Here is a 16352-nt window from a genome sequence, read left to right as displayed (position 1 = left end):
TTTTTTTTATTTTTCTGCACATGATTTGGTCTTCTCCACCTCTGGGAAAATCCATTTTGCATCTTGCTTGTCCAGTCCAGTGAGGACTTGAAAAGTTTTAATGATTCGGGTCAGTATAATCCTAATTGGCCCAGTCTCTCTTCATACTTAAATCGTGGCATCCCACGAACCAGTCTGGTGAACCTTCGCTACACTCCTTCCAGAGTAAGAACATTTTTTCTCAGATAAGGAGATCAAAACTAAACACAGTAGTTAAGATGTAGTCTCACCAAGGAAGCACATTATTATGGCAAGACATCCTTGCTCCTGTAGTTAATCTCTCTTGCTCTGAAAGTCAACATGCCACTCCCCTCTTATGGTGTTACATACCTGCTGTAGTATCCAAATCACCCTGGAACCTCTCTGTTTACCCACCACCCCCCCACCCAATAGCTAATACTCCCCTCTTCCCCCGCATAATCTCAAATAAGAGAAAATCTGCAGGTGCTGGAAATCAAAGCAACACACAGAAAATGCTGGAGGAACTCAGAAGGCCAGGCAGCATTTATGGAAGAGAGTACAGTTGACATTTATGACCAAGACCTTCATCAGGACACTCATAATCTCCCATCTATGTATTATCAAATATGCTACATTTGATTCATTCATATAAATCATGAATATATATGTTTTCAAAGCCTGTTTCTATTCAGTTGTTATACACCCTTTTTTGGTTTCTTGTTGGTGCAGGGATGGGAGTGAGCGTTAATGTGAAATGGAGTCAAAGACACATGCCGAGAAAAGTTTCTGGGTCAAGGCATTCTACAAAGTCTCCAGAGGGTTTTGACTATTTCGGAATCCTGGGTAAATTCCCCTTTCAGAGGTTCAAAGTAAATTTATTTTTAAGTACATAAATGTCACCATATACAACACTCTGAGATTCATTTTCTTGTGGGCATTCTTAGTAAACGCAAGAAACACAACAGAATCAATGAAAGACCACACCCAACAGGACAGACAGACAACCAATGTGCAAAAGATAATGAACAATGCAAATTCAAAATGAGAAAAAAACATAATAATAATAAATAATTGAACAATAAATATCCAGAATGTCAGTTGTAGAGTACTTGAAAGTAAGTCCATAGGTTGTAGGAACATTTCAATGATGGGGCAAATGAATTTGAGTGAAGTGACCCCTTTGGTTCAAGAGCCTGATGGTTGTGGGGTAATAATTGTTCCTGAACCTGGTAATGTGAGTCCTGAGGCTCCTGCACCTTCTTCCTGATGGCAGCAGCAAGAAGAAAGCCTGACCTGGGTGGTGGACGTCCCTGATGATGGATGCTGCTTTCCTGCAACAGCGTTTCATGTAGATGTGCTCAATGCTGGGGAGGACTTTACTCATGATGGACTGGGCCGTATCATCTACTTTTTGTAGGATTTTCCATTCAAGAGCGTTGGCTTCTCCATACCAGGATGTGATGCAGCTAGTTAATATGCCCTTCACCATACATCTATAGAAGTTTGTCAAAGTTTTAGATGTCATGCAGAATCCTTGCAAACCTCTAAGAAAGTAGAGGCAAACTCAAATTTTGCTGATTGCAGTTTCAGTCAGAAAATACAGTCAACAAAATTAACACCTGTGACAAGACTCTTGGCTTTTCTCCCTGAAAACACCAGGTCTGCTTTGACGAGAATGCCGGGTGATCCAGGAGTTAATTAAGTCCAAACTCAGGTTGTTCTCCAGTTAGGAACAGAAACAATCCTACAGGCACCTGAAGGTTGACGTCCAACAGAAAATCCCCAACCTAAAGAGCATTCAGTAACTTACTGATTGCATTAATACAATGACTGTTAGAAGTGATTGCACACTTTCTCAGGGAGAGGACTAATGATCACTTGAAAGGGCAGGGAGCAATCAGTGATCACCATGATGACTTTGTTAAGGACATGTCCTGTCTAACTAATTTGATTGAATTCTTTGAAGAGGTGACCAATCGTATCAATGAGAACAGAGCAGTAGATGTGATTTCCATGGACTTTAGTAAAGCCTTCCACAAGGTCATAACTGAGAGGCTGGTTCAACAGGTTAGGACTTATGAGGTCCAGGGCGAATTGGCCAACTGGATCTGTAGTTGACTTGGCAATAGGAAGCAGAGGGTGATGGGTTTTGCGACTGGATACCTGTGATAGGTTGTGTTCCACAAGGAGTGTAGGAAGCGTTGCTGTTTGTAATACAGTACCTGTGAATGACTTGGATGTAGCTGTCAGATACCAGTTTGTGGATGACACAAAAATTGGTAAAGTTGTTGATAGTGTGGGAGGTAGTCTTGGGCAGCAGGGAAATATCGGTGTTTTGGTGAAATGGGCTAAAAGAATGGCAGACGAAGTTTAATCCAGACAAATGTCAGGTAATGCATTTTGGAAGAAGCATTGAGACTGTGACATGTGACATGAATGGTTGGGTCTTAGGAAGTATTGAGGAACAGGGGAACAAGACATTGATCCTTGAAGGTGTCAAAGCCTTTAGGCAACGTGGCTAGGAAGGCAAAGTGACACTGTTCTTTGTTAGTTGACCATTCAATACAGGAGGAAGTTCATGCTCCAATCTTATAAAGCATTGATCAGACCTCAGTTAGTGTACAATATGCAGTTCTGGTCACCAAGGTACAGAAAGGATGTAATAGTGCTGCAGAGGATTTACCAGTATGTTTCCAGGGATGGAGCAAGTTAGTTATAGGGGAGACTGGAGAAGATGGGTGTTTTCTTCCTGAACCAGAGGATACAAAGAGGAGGTTGAAGTATATAAAATTATGAGGGATATAGATATGGTAGACTGCGGAAAAGACTTCCCTATATCGGACATTGATAAAAGTAGGGGATATAGGTTTAGGATTAAGGGTGAGAGATTCACAGAGGATATGAGGGGGAACTTCTTCACCCAGAAAATGTTAAGTACCTGGAATGCTCTTCTGGAGAAAGTGGGTGAACTGGGTTAGTTGACAGCAGTTTAGAAATGACCTGATGAATACTTAAAATTCCTCAGACATAGGCAGCTATGGACCAAGTGCTGGGAGAAGGGATTAATACGGAATTGTGCATGGATAAGTTGGGCTCAATGGCCTGTTTCTATACTGTACAATTTTATTATGCCTATGACCACTACCTGGAAGAAGCCTGAGACTGAAATTTCAGGGCCATCAAACAGTTGACTGGTTCCAAAGATGATCTTGTTGCCCAACTATGTGGCTAAAGTTGTGTTTGCAGACCTCCATGACCATCTTCTTCATTAAACCAGTCCAAAATATTATTCGTCACTCAAGTATACATGGAAAGTTTGATCCCTAAACAGAGAAATTACTGAACACACTCACCAGGTCAGGCAGCCTCTATGGAAAAAAGAAACAATTAATGCTCTAAGTCTTAATTGCATCAGCTGAACACCCCTAAACACCTTAGCTGGATGGAGTTCTCCTCCTCCTCCTTTTAGCAAGATGGACATACCTTTTCTCCTGATCATGATTGATTCCCAGTGCCGTATCAAGACCAAACTCATGTCTGTTGCTCATGAGGTTTACATGCCTGCAATCATAGCATTTCCTGATTACACAGAATATAGAACATAGAACATTACAGCAGAGTACAAGCTCTCTGGAACACAAAATTGTGCCAAACTTTTAACCTACATTAAGATCAATCTAACCCTTCTCTCCTACATAACCCTCCATTTTTCTCTCATCCATATGCCTATCTAAGAGTTTCTTAAATGTTCCTAATGTATCTGACTTTACCACCGGTCCTGATAGGGCACTCCATGCACACATATATTCCTCCAACCACATTAAAGTTATGCTCCCTCTAGCTTCAAAACCTGTTGTACAACGAATAATGTCACAGTCTCCCTTCTGCAATGGGTGTTTGTGCACAATGCAACTGACGGCAAGAGTTGTACAAAAATGTGCACATGTGACTCAACTAGAAAACGAGCTATTTTGACACCTGTAGCATTGAATAATGCAATGAATCAAGGTCAGACCTGGTGGTGTACAAACGTGTTTATACGAGCATTTGTGAAGTTAATTAGTTAAAGCTGAGGGACAATGTTATCACAGACAATCATTTTCAACCATTTAAGTATCAAAATAGAATTAAGTACAGTAATGTCACTCAACATAAACATGAATCAATCCTAAAAATGGAAAGTTAATGGAATTATTACCTCATTGCAATTTACATTGACTTCCCCAACTTTCCCACGTCCTGAAAGGAATATAAAATAAACAAGGGTGGTTCCTTCAGATCATGGCAACATCAGTCTTCATACACAGCAATAATCATTTCCTGTTGACTGGATGTTGAGTGTCATGTGGGTATTCCCAATTCCCATAAATCTGTTTGCAAAATAAAAGCCACATGTGGTTCTGTTCCTATTTTGGAACTATTTCGTGATTCTATAAGATGGGAGATCGAAAGACAAAACTTCATTTAAAAGTTGAAATTGTTGGACACATGAGCATTCAGCTACTATCGAACATGTTCCCTCGCACATGTGTTGGCACTTGAAAGGCTTTCTCTCACAGGGAAATAGCGCCTTCTTCTTCCGTACCAAATCCACCAAAGCAGCACTAGACAAACCGGGCACCTTGTCAATGTTCCAGACAGTTCTTTCTGCAACCAGAACACCCCTGCCCCTTTAAGAGGCAGCTCTGCACATACCACAACCCCAAAACATTTCCGCACCCCTATCACATTGCCCTACCCCAGTCAAAACAGATATGCATCAAATGAATGAAACATTCTTGTAGTTTGCAAGTTGGATTATTTAATAAGGTCCCAGAACTAATTCAAAATTGTTCACTGGAGTCAAATACAATTCACCTCACCCGCCACTATATCCCTCTCTCCCCACTATTCACCTCCTGCACCCATCTAAGGCACATACAAAATTCTTACCCCTTATTTTCCACAGAAGTAACTGGAAAGTGATACCAAACAATAGCAGGGATGAAAAGATTGAATTTACTGTTTATCTTTTGTCGAGAAAAGAGGAGACCAAAGGGGGATCTGACAGAGATTCTTAAACTATAAAAAAGTTTTTCTAAGGTAGACATAGTGTAAATATTCCTACTGGTGGGTTAGTTCAAAATTCAGGATCTAAATGTATGAAAGTCTAAAATAAACTAAATCAGGCAAACAAATCAAATGAGGCAAATAGCATTTAAGAATCCATATTAGCACACAGGGAAGTTTATATTAAGTAAGAGTAGAACTAGTTGCTCGGAATTGCCTGTTTCTTAATAATTCCACCATGATTAAAACACTTCTTGATTTACAGGTACAATGTAATTGATAATTTATATAAAAGTGTAAGTTTTTAACTCACTCAAAACTGACATGAAATACTAACATTCAACGAAGGGAATGTTTATAAATGTCCATTCATAGTTAACATTTGTAATCAAAATCCAAATGAACTTGAAAAGAATCATTCGGATACACACTTTTCTATGGTTTTCCACTGAAATGACTTCATAATGTTTGAATTACTGAAATTTGCATTTATTTGAGCCTTCATGAAGCCAGTGGCCTAAGTCCTGGCTAGAATAGATTTTAAATTACATTTAACAATATTGCTTTGCCATCTTTTTGTGTCAATACTTTCTCTGAATATTGGCAACATCAAAACAAGGCTGCAGTACTGGCTAATGAGAAAGAGTTAGTATTTAGGTACAGCAAGATATTACGAAGGCAAGTGGAATGCTAATCTTTACTGCAAGGGCAATGGGGCATAAGAAAAGGAAATTTTGCTTACAGCTTGCAAGGCTTTGTGTCACCAGCATGGAGTACTTCTTAGTTTTGGTTTCCTTCCTTAAGAAATAGACAGCAGGGATGGAGCAGCAAAGGTTCATTAAATTTTGGAATGAGCATACTATCATCTGAAGAAAGATTGAGCAGAATGCCTCAAATGTAGAAGAATGAAAAAGGAACTAATTCACTGGTTTGACAAGTAAATTTAGTCAGTGTTTCCTCCAAAGGGCAAGTATGGAAGGCCAGCCAGAGTCTCAGGACAACGGGTCACACACATAAAACTGGGATAGAGATTACATCCTTTAGAGGGCAGTACATCTTTGGAATTGTTTACCCAGGGAGTGGTGAATATTGACTCATTTAGTCTAGAGGGGGATCAAGAATCATGAGAATCAGGCAGGAAAATGGAGCTGGGTCTGTGAAAGGACTGGCCTTGATTTCATTGAATGGTAGGACAGGCTTAAGGAGCAATATGTCTGCCTCCTGTGACTGTTGCACAGTGTGAGTTATTTGTATATTACATAATCAAAAATAATTCACAAACTAGCATCATGCAAGATGGACCACAAAGGCATGCATTGAAATGCACAGCTTTCTCATTCTCAATTCTGATCCATTACAAAAAAAAACTTTGATAAACAAAAACAAGCATCTGATTTATAAGTTCATCAAAAACATCCTCTAGCTCTGATTTATTGATTCTTGGACGTGACCTTTGTGCTCACAGTGAAGTGTTATGAAATGAGCTTTTAGTAGTCAACTTGAAAGCTGCTGCAATACCAAATCAATGGATCTTCTGAGGTACCTTCTCTGCCACTGGACAACATTTGCAATTTAATTTAATCTACATGAGTAGTACAGAAGGAATATAGTATTTTGGTGGTAATGTTATATGTACATTAAAAACTGCCTGCACTACAAAGAAATGCACATTTAAGCACTGCAGTATAGAACATGTAGAACTAATGCTTGGTTGAAAATATATTTGAACACTCTTAATTGAATTTCTAATGAAATGGGCCTACAGTAATAATTGCTTCCTACTTCAGCACTAATTGGTAATCTTGCAACATAATGAGTGTTGAAAATGGAATGAAACATCACTCGAGTGTTCATATGATTGGGGCAAAGCTGCATTGTCAGGACTGTGTGGAGGGAGCTTTATTCTGCAGCTCTCTTGTCAAATGCTTATTTATGATATAAAAAGACTTCTACAGCCTGAGAACCAGTACCCTTATCTTAAGGAGAACCATATTAACCTGAATGTACAATGCAGAATATTGGAACAAAAGGACTTTACATTTGAGGTCACATTTGAAAAATAATGTGCCAATCCTAGGCTTTTGATTTTGTTCTTTTACCTGCCTCTTCAGGATTTTGTTTGAACTTACATGCTCCTAAGTCCTTTAAAATGATATTGCAGTCTCCCTGCATATCATCTTGGACTGACACAATTGGATTTTTTTTTATCCCAATTCACCTTATAATTACAATCTCCTTCAATCCACAAGTTTAAGACTTAAACTCGAGATTGCCTAAGCATCATTCCTTTGCTCCTGCTCTTTTCAACCCATATAGTGCCCTCCCCCAACATGCAACTAGAGAGTTTCAGAAAGGAAAACAAGAAAAAAGTAAAATTAAAATTCTGATATTATTAAATTATCCCTGAAAATTTCAAAGCATTAAGGAATGCGCTTGCAGTTTTCAGACCCAGAGAGATGATGCCAGTTATTAGCACATATATCGTTAGAAACGTACATAAACTCTCTTGGCAAGACTTCTTACAATGACTTTACTGGGCAGTTGAGCTAGTACCAACTGCTCTTTGTGATCAGCTTTCATACTCTCCACTCTTTACACTAGAAGTGTTTCCTGGTCTTCACACCAAAAGACCTATTCCTACATTCCATAATAAGCCTCCAAAATTCCATAATAATTTCCCTATCCAGAAATAAAAACATTATTACAATACATTAACTTAAAGCGAGCGTGCGCTGCTTGCTGTGAGCTTACTCCAATTTTAAAACAACTTTTGACACAATAGGATCTGAAATACTAATTTAAAATTCTGGCTTAGAACTCACTGGATGAAAATGTTGGCTGGTTTATTTCTGGGAAAACAGGCAGTTCCTCGTCAATGGTGCTGTGATTAATTTAGAAAAACTTGTATTTATACAACCCATTCAACATGGAAAAACATTGCAAAAGTTTTCTCAGGAGTTTAGGGCAGTTTTAATGGAGGAAAGAGGTTTATCAAAGGAATTTCAGAGCCTAGGACTGAGATAGATATAGGCTCAGCTGCCACTGGTGGGCAATGCACATACAGTTCTCAGTGGTTGTAAGGTTGAAAAAAATGTGGCGATATTTCATCATGAAAGCAATCCTTTTACAATTGATTCACAGGTGGCTGGGAAACAAAGGAGCATGGAGGGTCATGAATGAATGAATGAGATTTCTATTACATCTCATTTCCAGACTTCTGCTGACTGACCACATAACAGGGAGGCAGAATGACCTGTTATTCCACATGAAAGCAGTATCTACAAGCAAGTTATTACATGCAATAAATATATTGAATGTATGGAAAACACAGGGAGCTGCTTCAAAAGCATGCAATTCTCACTGCCAGTTTTTCCCTTTGGTGCTAGATCCAGGCAAGAACAGAGCAACAAACAAGAAGCTGGAGGAGCTCAGCAGGTCAGGCAGTATTGGTGGGAGGAAATGGACAGTACACCTTTTGGATTGAAACACTGCATCTAGACGGACACATAGAGGTGAGGCAGTCAATATAAAGAGATGAGGGGAAGGGGTTGGGCAAGAGCTGATAACTGATTGGTGGATCTAGGTGAGGAGGCGTGGTAGGTAAGTGGAGGAGGGAAGGTAGAAATAGCATCAGAGGCTGAGGAGTCTTGATGAAGGGAACAAAGTGTTGCAGATAATGGAATCTGATAAGAATGGAAGGTGGAGCATGGAATCAAGTAAGGGAGGAGGGGACTGCAGCTGGAAACAATGGGGGAAGGGGCCCAGTGAGGTTCTTCCTCAGGAGCTGTGCATTAACATTTGCCTTCTTTGCACAATTTAAGGTTAGGAACATGCTCTGAGAGGCAATCACAGATCCAAATCATTACAATCAAGTTTCTAATCATAAGGTACATTTCCTTGCATTGGTTTGACTGCAGCATCCAGTCCCTAGGAAACTGCAAAGCTGCTTGTTATATCTTGATTAATTGTTATGATCTATACCAGTAGAATCCACCTCCTGCGAATGTGCCTCAACTCTGATGGTGTTGAGGCGTGGTTCTATCAATGGTGCCCTGCTGAAACACTCAGTCCTATCCAAGGTCACTCAAGCATTACAGAAGTCCTTTCTGATGGGATGGCAAGATAAACAAAGATGTTAGTCACATGAAAACTCAGTTAAATATCATCTAGCCTCTGCTAAATTCTGATATCAGCTACATTTTCAATTATAATGATATCCTTCTATAAAACATAGTTGTGTACATTCTGTTGATGTGATGTTAGATACAATGTATGATGATCACACAAAAGTACTCAAAGGAACTTAGCTGGAAATTCTTTTATCAGTGGGGAATATTACATTCTATATGTTAAAAGCCCATGGTATTCACAGTGATAGAACAGGTCTTAGACAAGTTGTACGAAGAGATGCCTTTCCTCTGCTAGCTCTGCTATTGATCAAGGAGGTTGTGTTTAGTGTGGAGATTGCTGTAAGGTAGGAAGGGTTAGGCCTGCAGTCAGTGGGAATCAGAGACTGAAGCACCAAGGATGGGATCAAGGGAATAGCACATCAGACTTGCAATCAGAAGCTGCTGAGGAGTAATGAGTTGGATGTACAATGTAGTGGTGCTGAAATGAGCACATGGATAGGTAATAGTGGGGGAAGTGAGCATGTGCCTGGTGGTATTGAAAGATATTTATGATTCAGTGGTGGGGGTGGATGTACAAAAGAACTGAATGTTGGGGTAAAGCAAGCACAATTGGGTGATTGTAGAGGGGTCTGACAATGGATACTTGATAAGTTAATGGCAATGATTAGGAAAGTATCAGACGCAGAATTGCTCCAAGAAGTTTGTCCGCTGGACATATGAGTCTCCATGGTATCAGTAGCAAGGAGGGAGTGATATTGTGATATTCTCCACAAAGGAGTTTAATTGTGCAAATTCACTGTACCTAAATATTGATAATTTTGCTTTTAGTTCATAGCAGAGTCTATAATCAATGGAACAAAAAAGGTCAATTTTAGAGATATCATCAGCCATACAGTTAGGATTCCTAACTCTAGCTGATTAAGGATTGGTCTTCCAATACCTGATGATGTAATATCAGATTATGAGGCACTTGAGTGTAGAAGGATAAGGGGAGACCTAGTTGAAACATTCAATATACTAATAGGGCCCTGATGGCCAGTTGCAGGGAAAAGGTGGTGGGTAGTTGGGGGGCAGATTTAGAATCAGGATTTGGTAAGAAATTTAGGACTGAGGTAAAGTGTAACTTCTTCACTCAAAGGGAGTTGAACTGATGGGATTCTCGGTCACAGAGAACACTTAACAAGGAAGTAAATTGATTTCTAGATACAAAAGGCATCACAGGAAGAGAGCAAGACTGTGGTAGTGAGATAGGAGATTGGTTGTGCTTGCACTGAATGGCTGAGCTGTTTAAAGGGGAGAATGGCCTACGGCTCCTCTTTTTCTATGTTTTAATGACTTCCGACATTATAGCACTCACTAAATTTCACAAGCACTTCCTCAACATTAGCACCCTTTGGCATATGATAATGCTGTGAAAAGAGCTAGAAATAGAGGTCTTCTGTCTTCTGCAATAAAAAAAGCACAAAAATTAAGGTTAAATAAAGTTTTAATAAATACTCCTAATACAATAACAATATTTACTTAAAGGTGAAGTGCATTCTGTTGAATATAACTAGTTCTTGCTCAGTTTCTTGCTGTGTTTCAATAAACACAGCAAGTTGTAAAACCAATGAATCAAAATGAGATTCAAACCATTTGAACCTCTGTGCCTCACTTCAGGCCATTCACCACTTCCTGTGGCTCACCCTCCAGAAATACTTCTTCAAATTCAATAAGATTTCCCCCTTTGTCCAATGCTCAAGTGAAAATCTTTAGGTACCTTTTACAACTCATTCCTTTCTTTATTTACTATGAATGTTGCCGATGCCTCTGAGAATCATATTTCTACCTTAAAGGTAGTTAAACAAATTCTCCCTAAATAGAAGCAGTCAGCTAGAGGAACATTACATCTTCCAACTGGGCACATTATAGCCTTTTGACTCAGCACTGGGTAGAGTAATTTCAGATAATCTAGCTATCTCATTACTATCTCATCAGCTCCATCTCATTACTTCGGCTTTGATAATTTTTATTTCTCTCTCTTTTCTGTTTTTAACGAGCAAACTATTAAAATTACAGTACATATTTATTCATTCTAGATGATGGAAGAGGAGGATAAGAAAGAGGAAGATTAAACACTTACTGTTCCGAGATGGAAGCTATACAAAATAAATAAGGAGGGGAAAAAAGAGGGTAAGTCATTGTATTTAAGAAGATAGCAAGAAAAAGTCCACTTGAAAGTGAAATACTGAACTAACTAATTTAATGTAATCAGGATAGATGGAGGAACAGATTTTCTAGCAAACTTCTGAGAAGTCCATCAACTCCAAAAAGAAATAGTGATTCATTCCACCTTGAATGACCAAATATTGTATTGGCAGAAAAGGACAGGTAAGTTGACTTGTACAATTTGTGCTCATAAGGCCAATGAAGTGAGGTAAGTGGAGAGTGTTTGGAGTTGGGGTGGGGGGGGGGTTGTGGGAGCATCTTGGGAATAGCAAGTAGAATATCATATGGTTTAGATTTGTTTTAGTACCTGGAATAAAAGTACTTAACTGAAAGAGGGTTGATTTCAATTAAATGAGGACGTTAAACTGGAATTCAAGTCTAGGAAGTGCAAGATAATGGGCCAATGTGCTACCTTTAGAGAGGACACGGGTCTATTACACTCTAGATACATAGAATTATAACAAAGTCATATAGGACAAAAACAGGCCTTTTGGTCCACCATGTCCTTGCAGACTATTGCATGCCCATCTGCACTAATCCCATTTACCAGTGTTTGGTCCACAGCTTATCACATCTTGACAATTCAAGTGCTTACGTAAATACTTTGTAAGTGTTATGATATACCTATCTCCACCACTCCCAAGCCCATGTGTTTCAGATTTCTTGGTGGAAAATATTCTTCCTTACATCTTATCTAAACCACTTACTCCTCTTAAATCTCTGTGCTCTAACTTCAGACATCAAAATGTACATTGTCCAAATGGTGGGAAAGGACTGTACCAACACTGGAGGTCAGTGGATGATCAAGTTGAAGATGAGGCCAAATAAAGGAGAATATGACAGAGGTTGACACAAGTTGACACCTTGTTCATTCTGTACTCATAAATGACATATGGGTGCCCTTCTCTATCCCCAGCCTTCCAATTAACCAAGGTCCAGTACTCCCTTCCCATCTCTCATCCACTGTTTAACTCAGGTTTGTCCCTCACCCCCACCCTTTGCCCCTTTACTCTCCCCACTTCTTAGGAGTCCCTGGCAACCACCCTAAGTCACATATCTGATCATCAACTGTACTTCGGCTCTGATTAAACTCACAAGTATTGGTTCTCTCTCCTCTCTGACAACCATATCCAGGTTCTGTTCCCAATATTGAATTGCATATTCCCATCCTCAAAGAATTACAATGCCTGTTCAATAATGCTCAAGGAGCACTCCTGAAGCTTTCAGTAACAGACCACTACCCAAACAATGTGGGCCCTGTTGCTACTGTAATGTCATGCAACCACTATGACACATGGAGTCTAAGTCCTCTGACTTTTTTTTTATTAAATGGAATTAATATTAAACTTACAGCTATAAGCCTAGATTGGTCATACTCCGGGCACCAAATTTTGAAAGGTTTGAAGGCTTTTACAAGCTCCAAGGATGCAGAAATGCAGTTATGTGAACAGAATGGGGAATATGGCATTTTCTTATTACCACAGAGGAGGATGGGGGTGTATGGGGTGTCCAGGGAGGGGTAGCTCTTCTGATGAATGAGCTTGTCGTGTCGATCCTGGGGCAACTCACTCACCTTTCGGCCCCATTGGACACTCAGCTCTTTCCTGTGGCTCCAAGTAGCTGTTTGCATGCAACAGCGGCCACACCCTGGAAGAGCACTTTGACAGGAGGGCTAAACCAAGGCAGACTGCAGGCCTCCTGCCCTGGTGAGATAAGGACATGCCTGCCGAAGTATGTGAAGTCAACTGGGCGGATGAGATCAACAGTGAGACCCAATGACCAGGAAATTGGTTCTGCAATGCTTCGTGAAGAGTGAAGGGCATGACAAAGCACAGAAGATGTCATGGTCATTCACTTCAACCAAGAAAGACCCCAGTTGTGACGACTATTCACACCACTGGACCCGGACTTCCAAGGTCAAGATAGAGTAACGGCCCCAGTGCAATAGCTCCCACACTGATCTCTTGTCACTGTTGGATACAACGGACAACTAACAGAGGAGAATAAGGACAGATCTGTTAAAGAAGTTTAGAGGAAGTCAATATCGGGCTTAAGCCATGGAATGTATTGATTATATTTTGCCTTCTTCATGATAATTGCAATTCCAGGAGTAAAATCAAGCCCGTTGGGACGGCTCGGTAGCATAGCAGTTAGCAGGACTTTATTATAGTGCTAGTGACCCAAGTTCAATTCTGCCACTGTCCATAAGGAGTTAGTATGTTCTCCCCGTGACAGCATGGGCTTCCTCTGGGAGTTCCAGTCTCTTCCCATATTTCAAAGACATACAGGTTAGTAGACTAATTGGTCATATGGGAGTAATTGGGTGACGTGGACTCGTTCAGCTGGAAGGGCTTGTTACCGTGCTGTATCTCTAAATAAGTAAGTAAAATTCAATTTTACAAAAGGCATGGCCTTGTGCGGCACAATATTGTCAGGTGAGCCGATCAGAACAAGTCACACCCAGTTAACTGATGGAAATTGATAGCTGGAAAAACTATGCCCATATTAGCAGGCTTCACTGCTTAAAAGGGTCTGAAAGTTTCTGAATGTCTGTGGCATTCAGGAATATTCAGAAACAATTAAAAATCAATCAAACAATTAAATGGTACAAATCTTCTTTTAAACATTGCATCCTTAGAAGTACTTTAAAGCAAATTTAATTCAAGAAAATGTAGATGATCTTAAGCTTACCTTTAATATAGAACACAGAAAAACTGGGTACTTGAAATTCTTTTCTTATAAGTGAGTAGAAATTGGAATATGTCAACTGGCGGTGGTTGCAACTTGAATGGCAGAAGACTAACAGCAATTGTATAACTTTTTGGAAGAAAAAAACTTACAGAGATACTGGAGAAGGACAGCTGAGTAGGACCAACTCAGTGGCTTAAAACAACGCTGCATCCTGCTGATTTCAATTCTCCAAACAAAAGGACTTGCGGTTCAGGTGAGGGGAAAGGAGTTTTGAAGGGGGCTAAGAAAGAACATATTCACTCAGAGAGTAGCTGGAACTTGGAACACACTGCCAGAATAGATGGTGGAAAAGGGTACTTTTCAACATTTAAGAAGTACAATATCTAGATAAATGGCTGCATCACCAGTGCATGGAAGGCTATGGACCAAAGGGAACAACATAGATGGATAACTGATAGTCTGCACGGACTTGGTGGGCCGAAGAGCTTGCTTCTGTGCTGTGTAATACTATCACTCAATTATGAACTGTTGGCGTAGCACTAAATTGAAAATACCTCTTTTAATAATGCACACATTGTTTGCTCAGGATTCTGCCATTTCAGAATTATTTAAAACTTAAGGAGACAAAATCATTCGATTCCCTAGGATTAATGACCCTAGGGAGCCACACCACAGGTAAGCACTATATCTGGCGCCCTGGACATCTGGATATTAATTCCTGCCTGCTGTTCACTCTATCTTGGCTAAATGCATATTGTACCAAGGTGAACTTCGTGTATTAAACCCTGCTAGTTGTCCAAAGAGTACCAAAGTTCTAAGGTCAAAATAAACTTATTATCAAAGCACATATATGTCATCATATACAACCCTAAGATTGCTTGCAGGCATTCACAATAATTCCAAGAAACACAATAGAATCAATGAAAGACTACAACCAACAGGACGGACAAACAACCAATGTGCAAAAGACAACGAACTATTCAAATATGAAAGCAAAATAAATAAGTAAATAAGCAATAAATATAGAGAACATGAGATGAAGACTCCTTGAAAGTGAGTTCATAGGTTGTGGGAACTGTTTAGTGATGAGGCGAGTGAAGTTGAGTGGTTATCCCCACTGGTTCAAGAGCCTGATGGTAATAACTCTTCCTGAACCTGGTGGTGTGAGCCCTGAGGGTCCTGTCCCTTCTTCCTCATTATAACAGTGAGAAGAGAGCATGGCCTGATTATGGGGCTCCTTGATGATGGATGCTGCTTTCTTGCAACAGCACTCTGTATAGATGTGCTCAATGGTTGGGAAGGCTTTACTCATGATAGTCTGGGCCGCATCTACTAATTTTTGTAGAATTTTCCTTTCAGGGGCATTGGTGTTTTCGTAACAGGCCATGACATAACCTATCACTATACTGTCCATCGCACACCTGTATAAGTTTGTCAAAGTTTTAGATGTCATACTGAATCTTCGCAAACTTCCAAGGAAGTAGAGGCACTGCTGTGCTTTCTTTGTAATAGCACTTACATACTGGGCCTAGGACAGGTCTTCTGAAATGATAACACTGAGAAATTTAAAATTGTTGACCATCTCCACCTCTAATCTGAGACCTGGCTAAAGGATGCATGTCTCTGGGAGCTGAACGTCCAAGGATACCTGGTGTATCGGAAGGATAGGAAGGTAGGCAGAGGGGGAGGCGTGGCTTTATTGGTAAGAAATGATATTAAATCATTAGAAAGAGGTGATATAGGATCGGAAGGTGCAGAATCTTTATGGGTTGAGCTAAGGAATAGCAGGGGTAAAAGGACCCTGATGGCAGTTATTCATAGGCCTCCGAACAGCTGCAGGGATGTGGACTACAAATTACAACAGGAAATAGAAAAGGCTTGTCAGAAGGGCAGTGTTATGATAATTGTGGGGGATTTTAACATGCGAGTAGATTGGGAAAATCAGGTCGGCACTGGATCTCAAGAGAGAGAATTTGTAGAATGTCTACGAGATGGCTTCTTAGAACAGCTTGTTGTTGAGCCCACTAGTGATCGGCTGTACTGGATTGGGTATTGTGTAATGAACCGGAGGTGATTAGAGAGATTGAGGTGAAGGAACCCTTAGGAGACAGTGATTATAACATGATTGAGTTCACTGTGAAATTAGAAAAAGAGAAGCTGAAATCTGATGTGTCGGTATTTCAGTGGAGTAGAGGAAATTACAGTAACATGAGAGAGGAACTAGCCAAAGTTGACTGGAAAGGGACACTGGCGGGAAAGACAGCACAGCAGCAG

General features: G+C 40.1%; 1 protein-coding gene across 2 annotated transcripts in view; it reads right to left on the bottom strand.

Moving 5' to 3' along the window:
* Window positions 1-16352, bottom strand: part of LOC140191366 (MAGUK p55 subfamily member 2-like) — a 585916-nt gene that overhangs the window by 222203 nt on the left and 347361 nt on the right. The window contains exon 1 of one of the 2 annotated variants that reach the window (XM_072248713.1): window positions 3484-3517. The exons of the other annotated variant lie outside the window; for it this stretch is intronic. Within the exon in view, the coding sequence (XP_072104814.1) occupies window positions 3484-3499 (16 nt within the window). The 5' untranslated portion in view covers window positions 3500-3517. Of the gene's footprint in view, window positions 1-3483; window positions 3518-16352 lie in introns of those variants that run through there. 2 annotated transcript variants of the gene reach the window in all.

This window comes from Mobula birostris, chromosome X, assembly GCF_030028105.1.
Source record: "Mobula birostris isolate sMobBir1 chromosome X, sMobBir1.hap1, whole genome shotgun sequence".
Classification (NCBI taxonomy): Eukaryota; Metazoa; Chordata; class Chondrichthyes; order Myliobatiformes; family Myliobatidae; genus Mobula; species Mobula birostris.
This window is presented reverse-complemented; position numbering and strand designations above follow the sequence as displayed.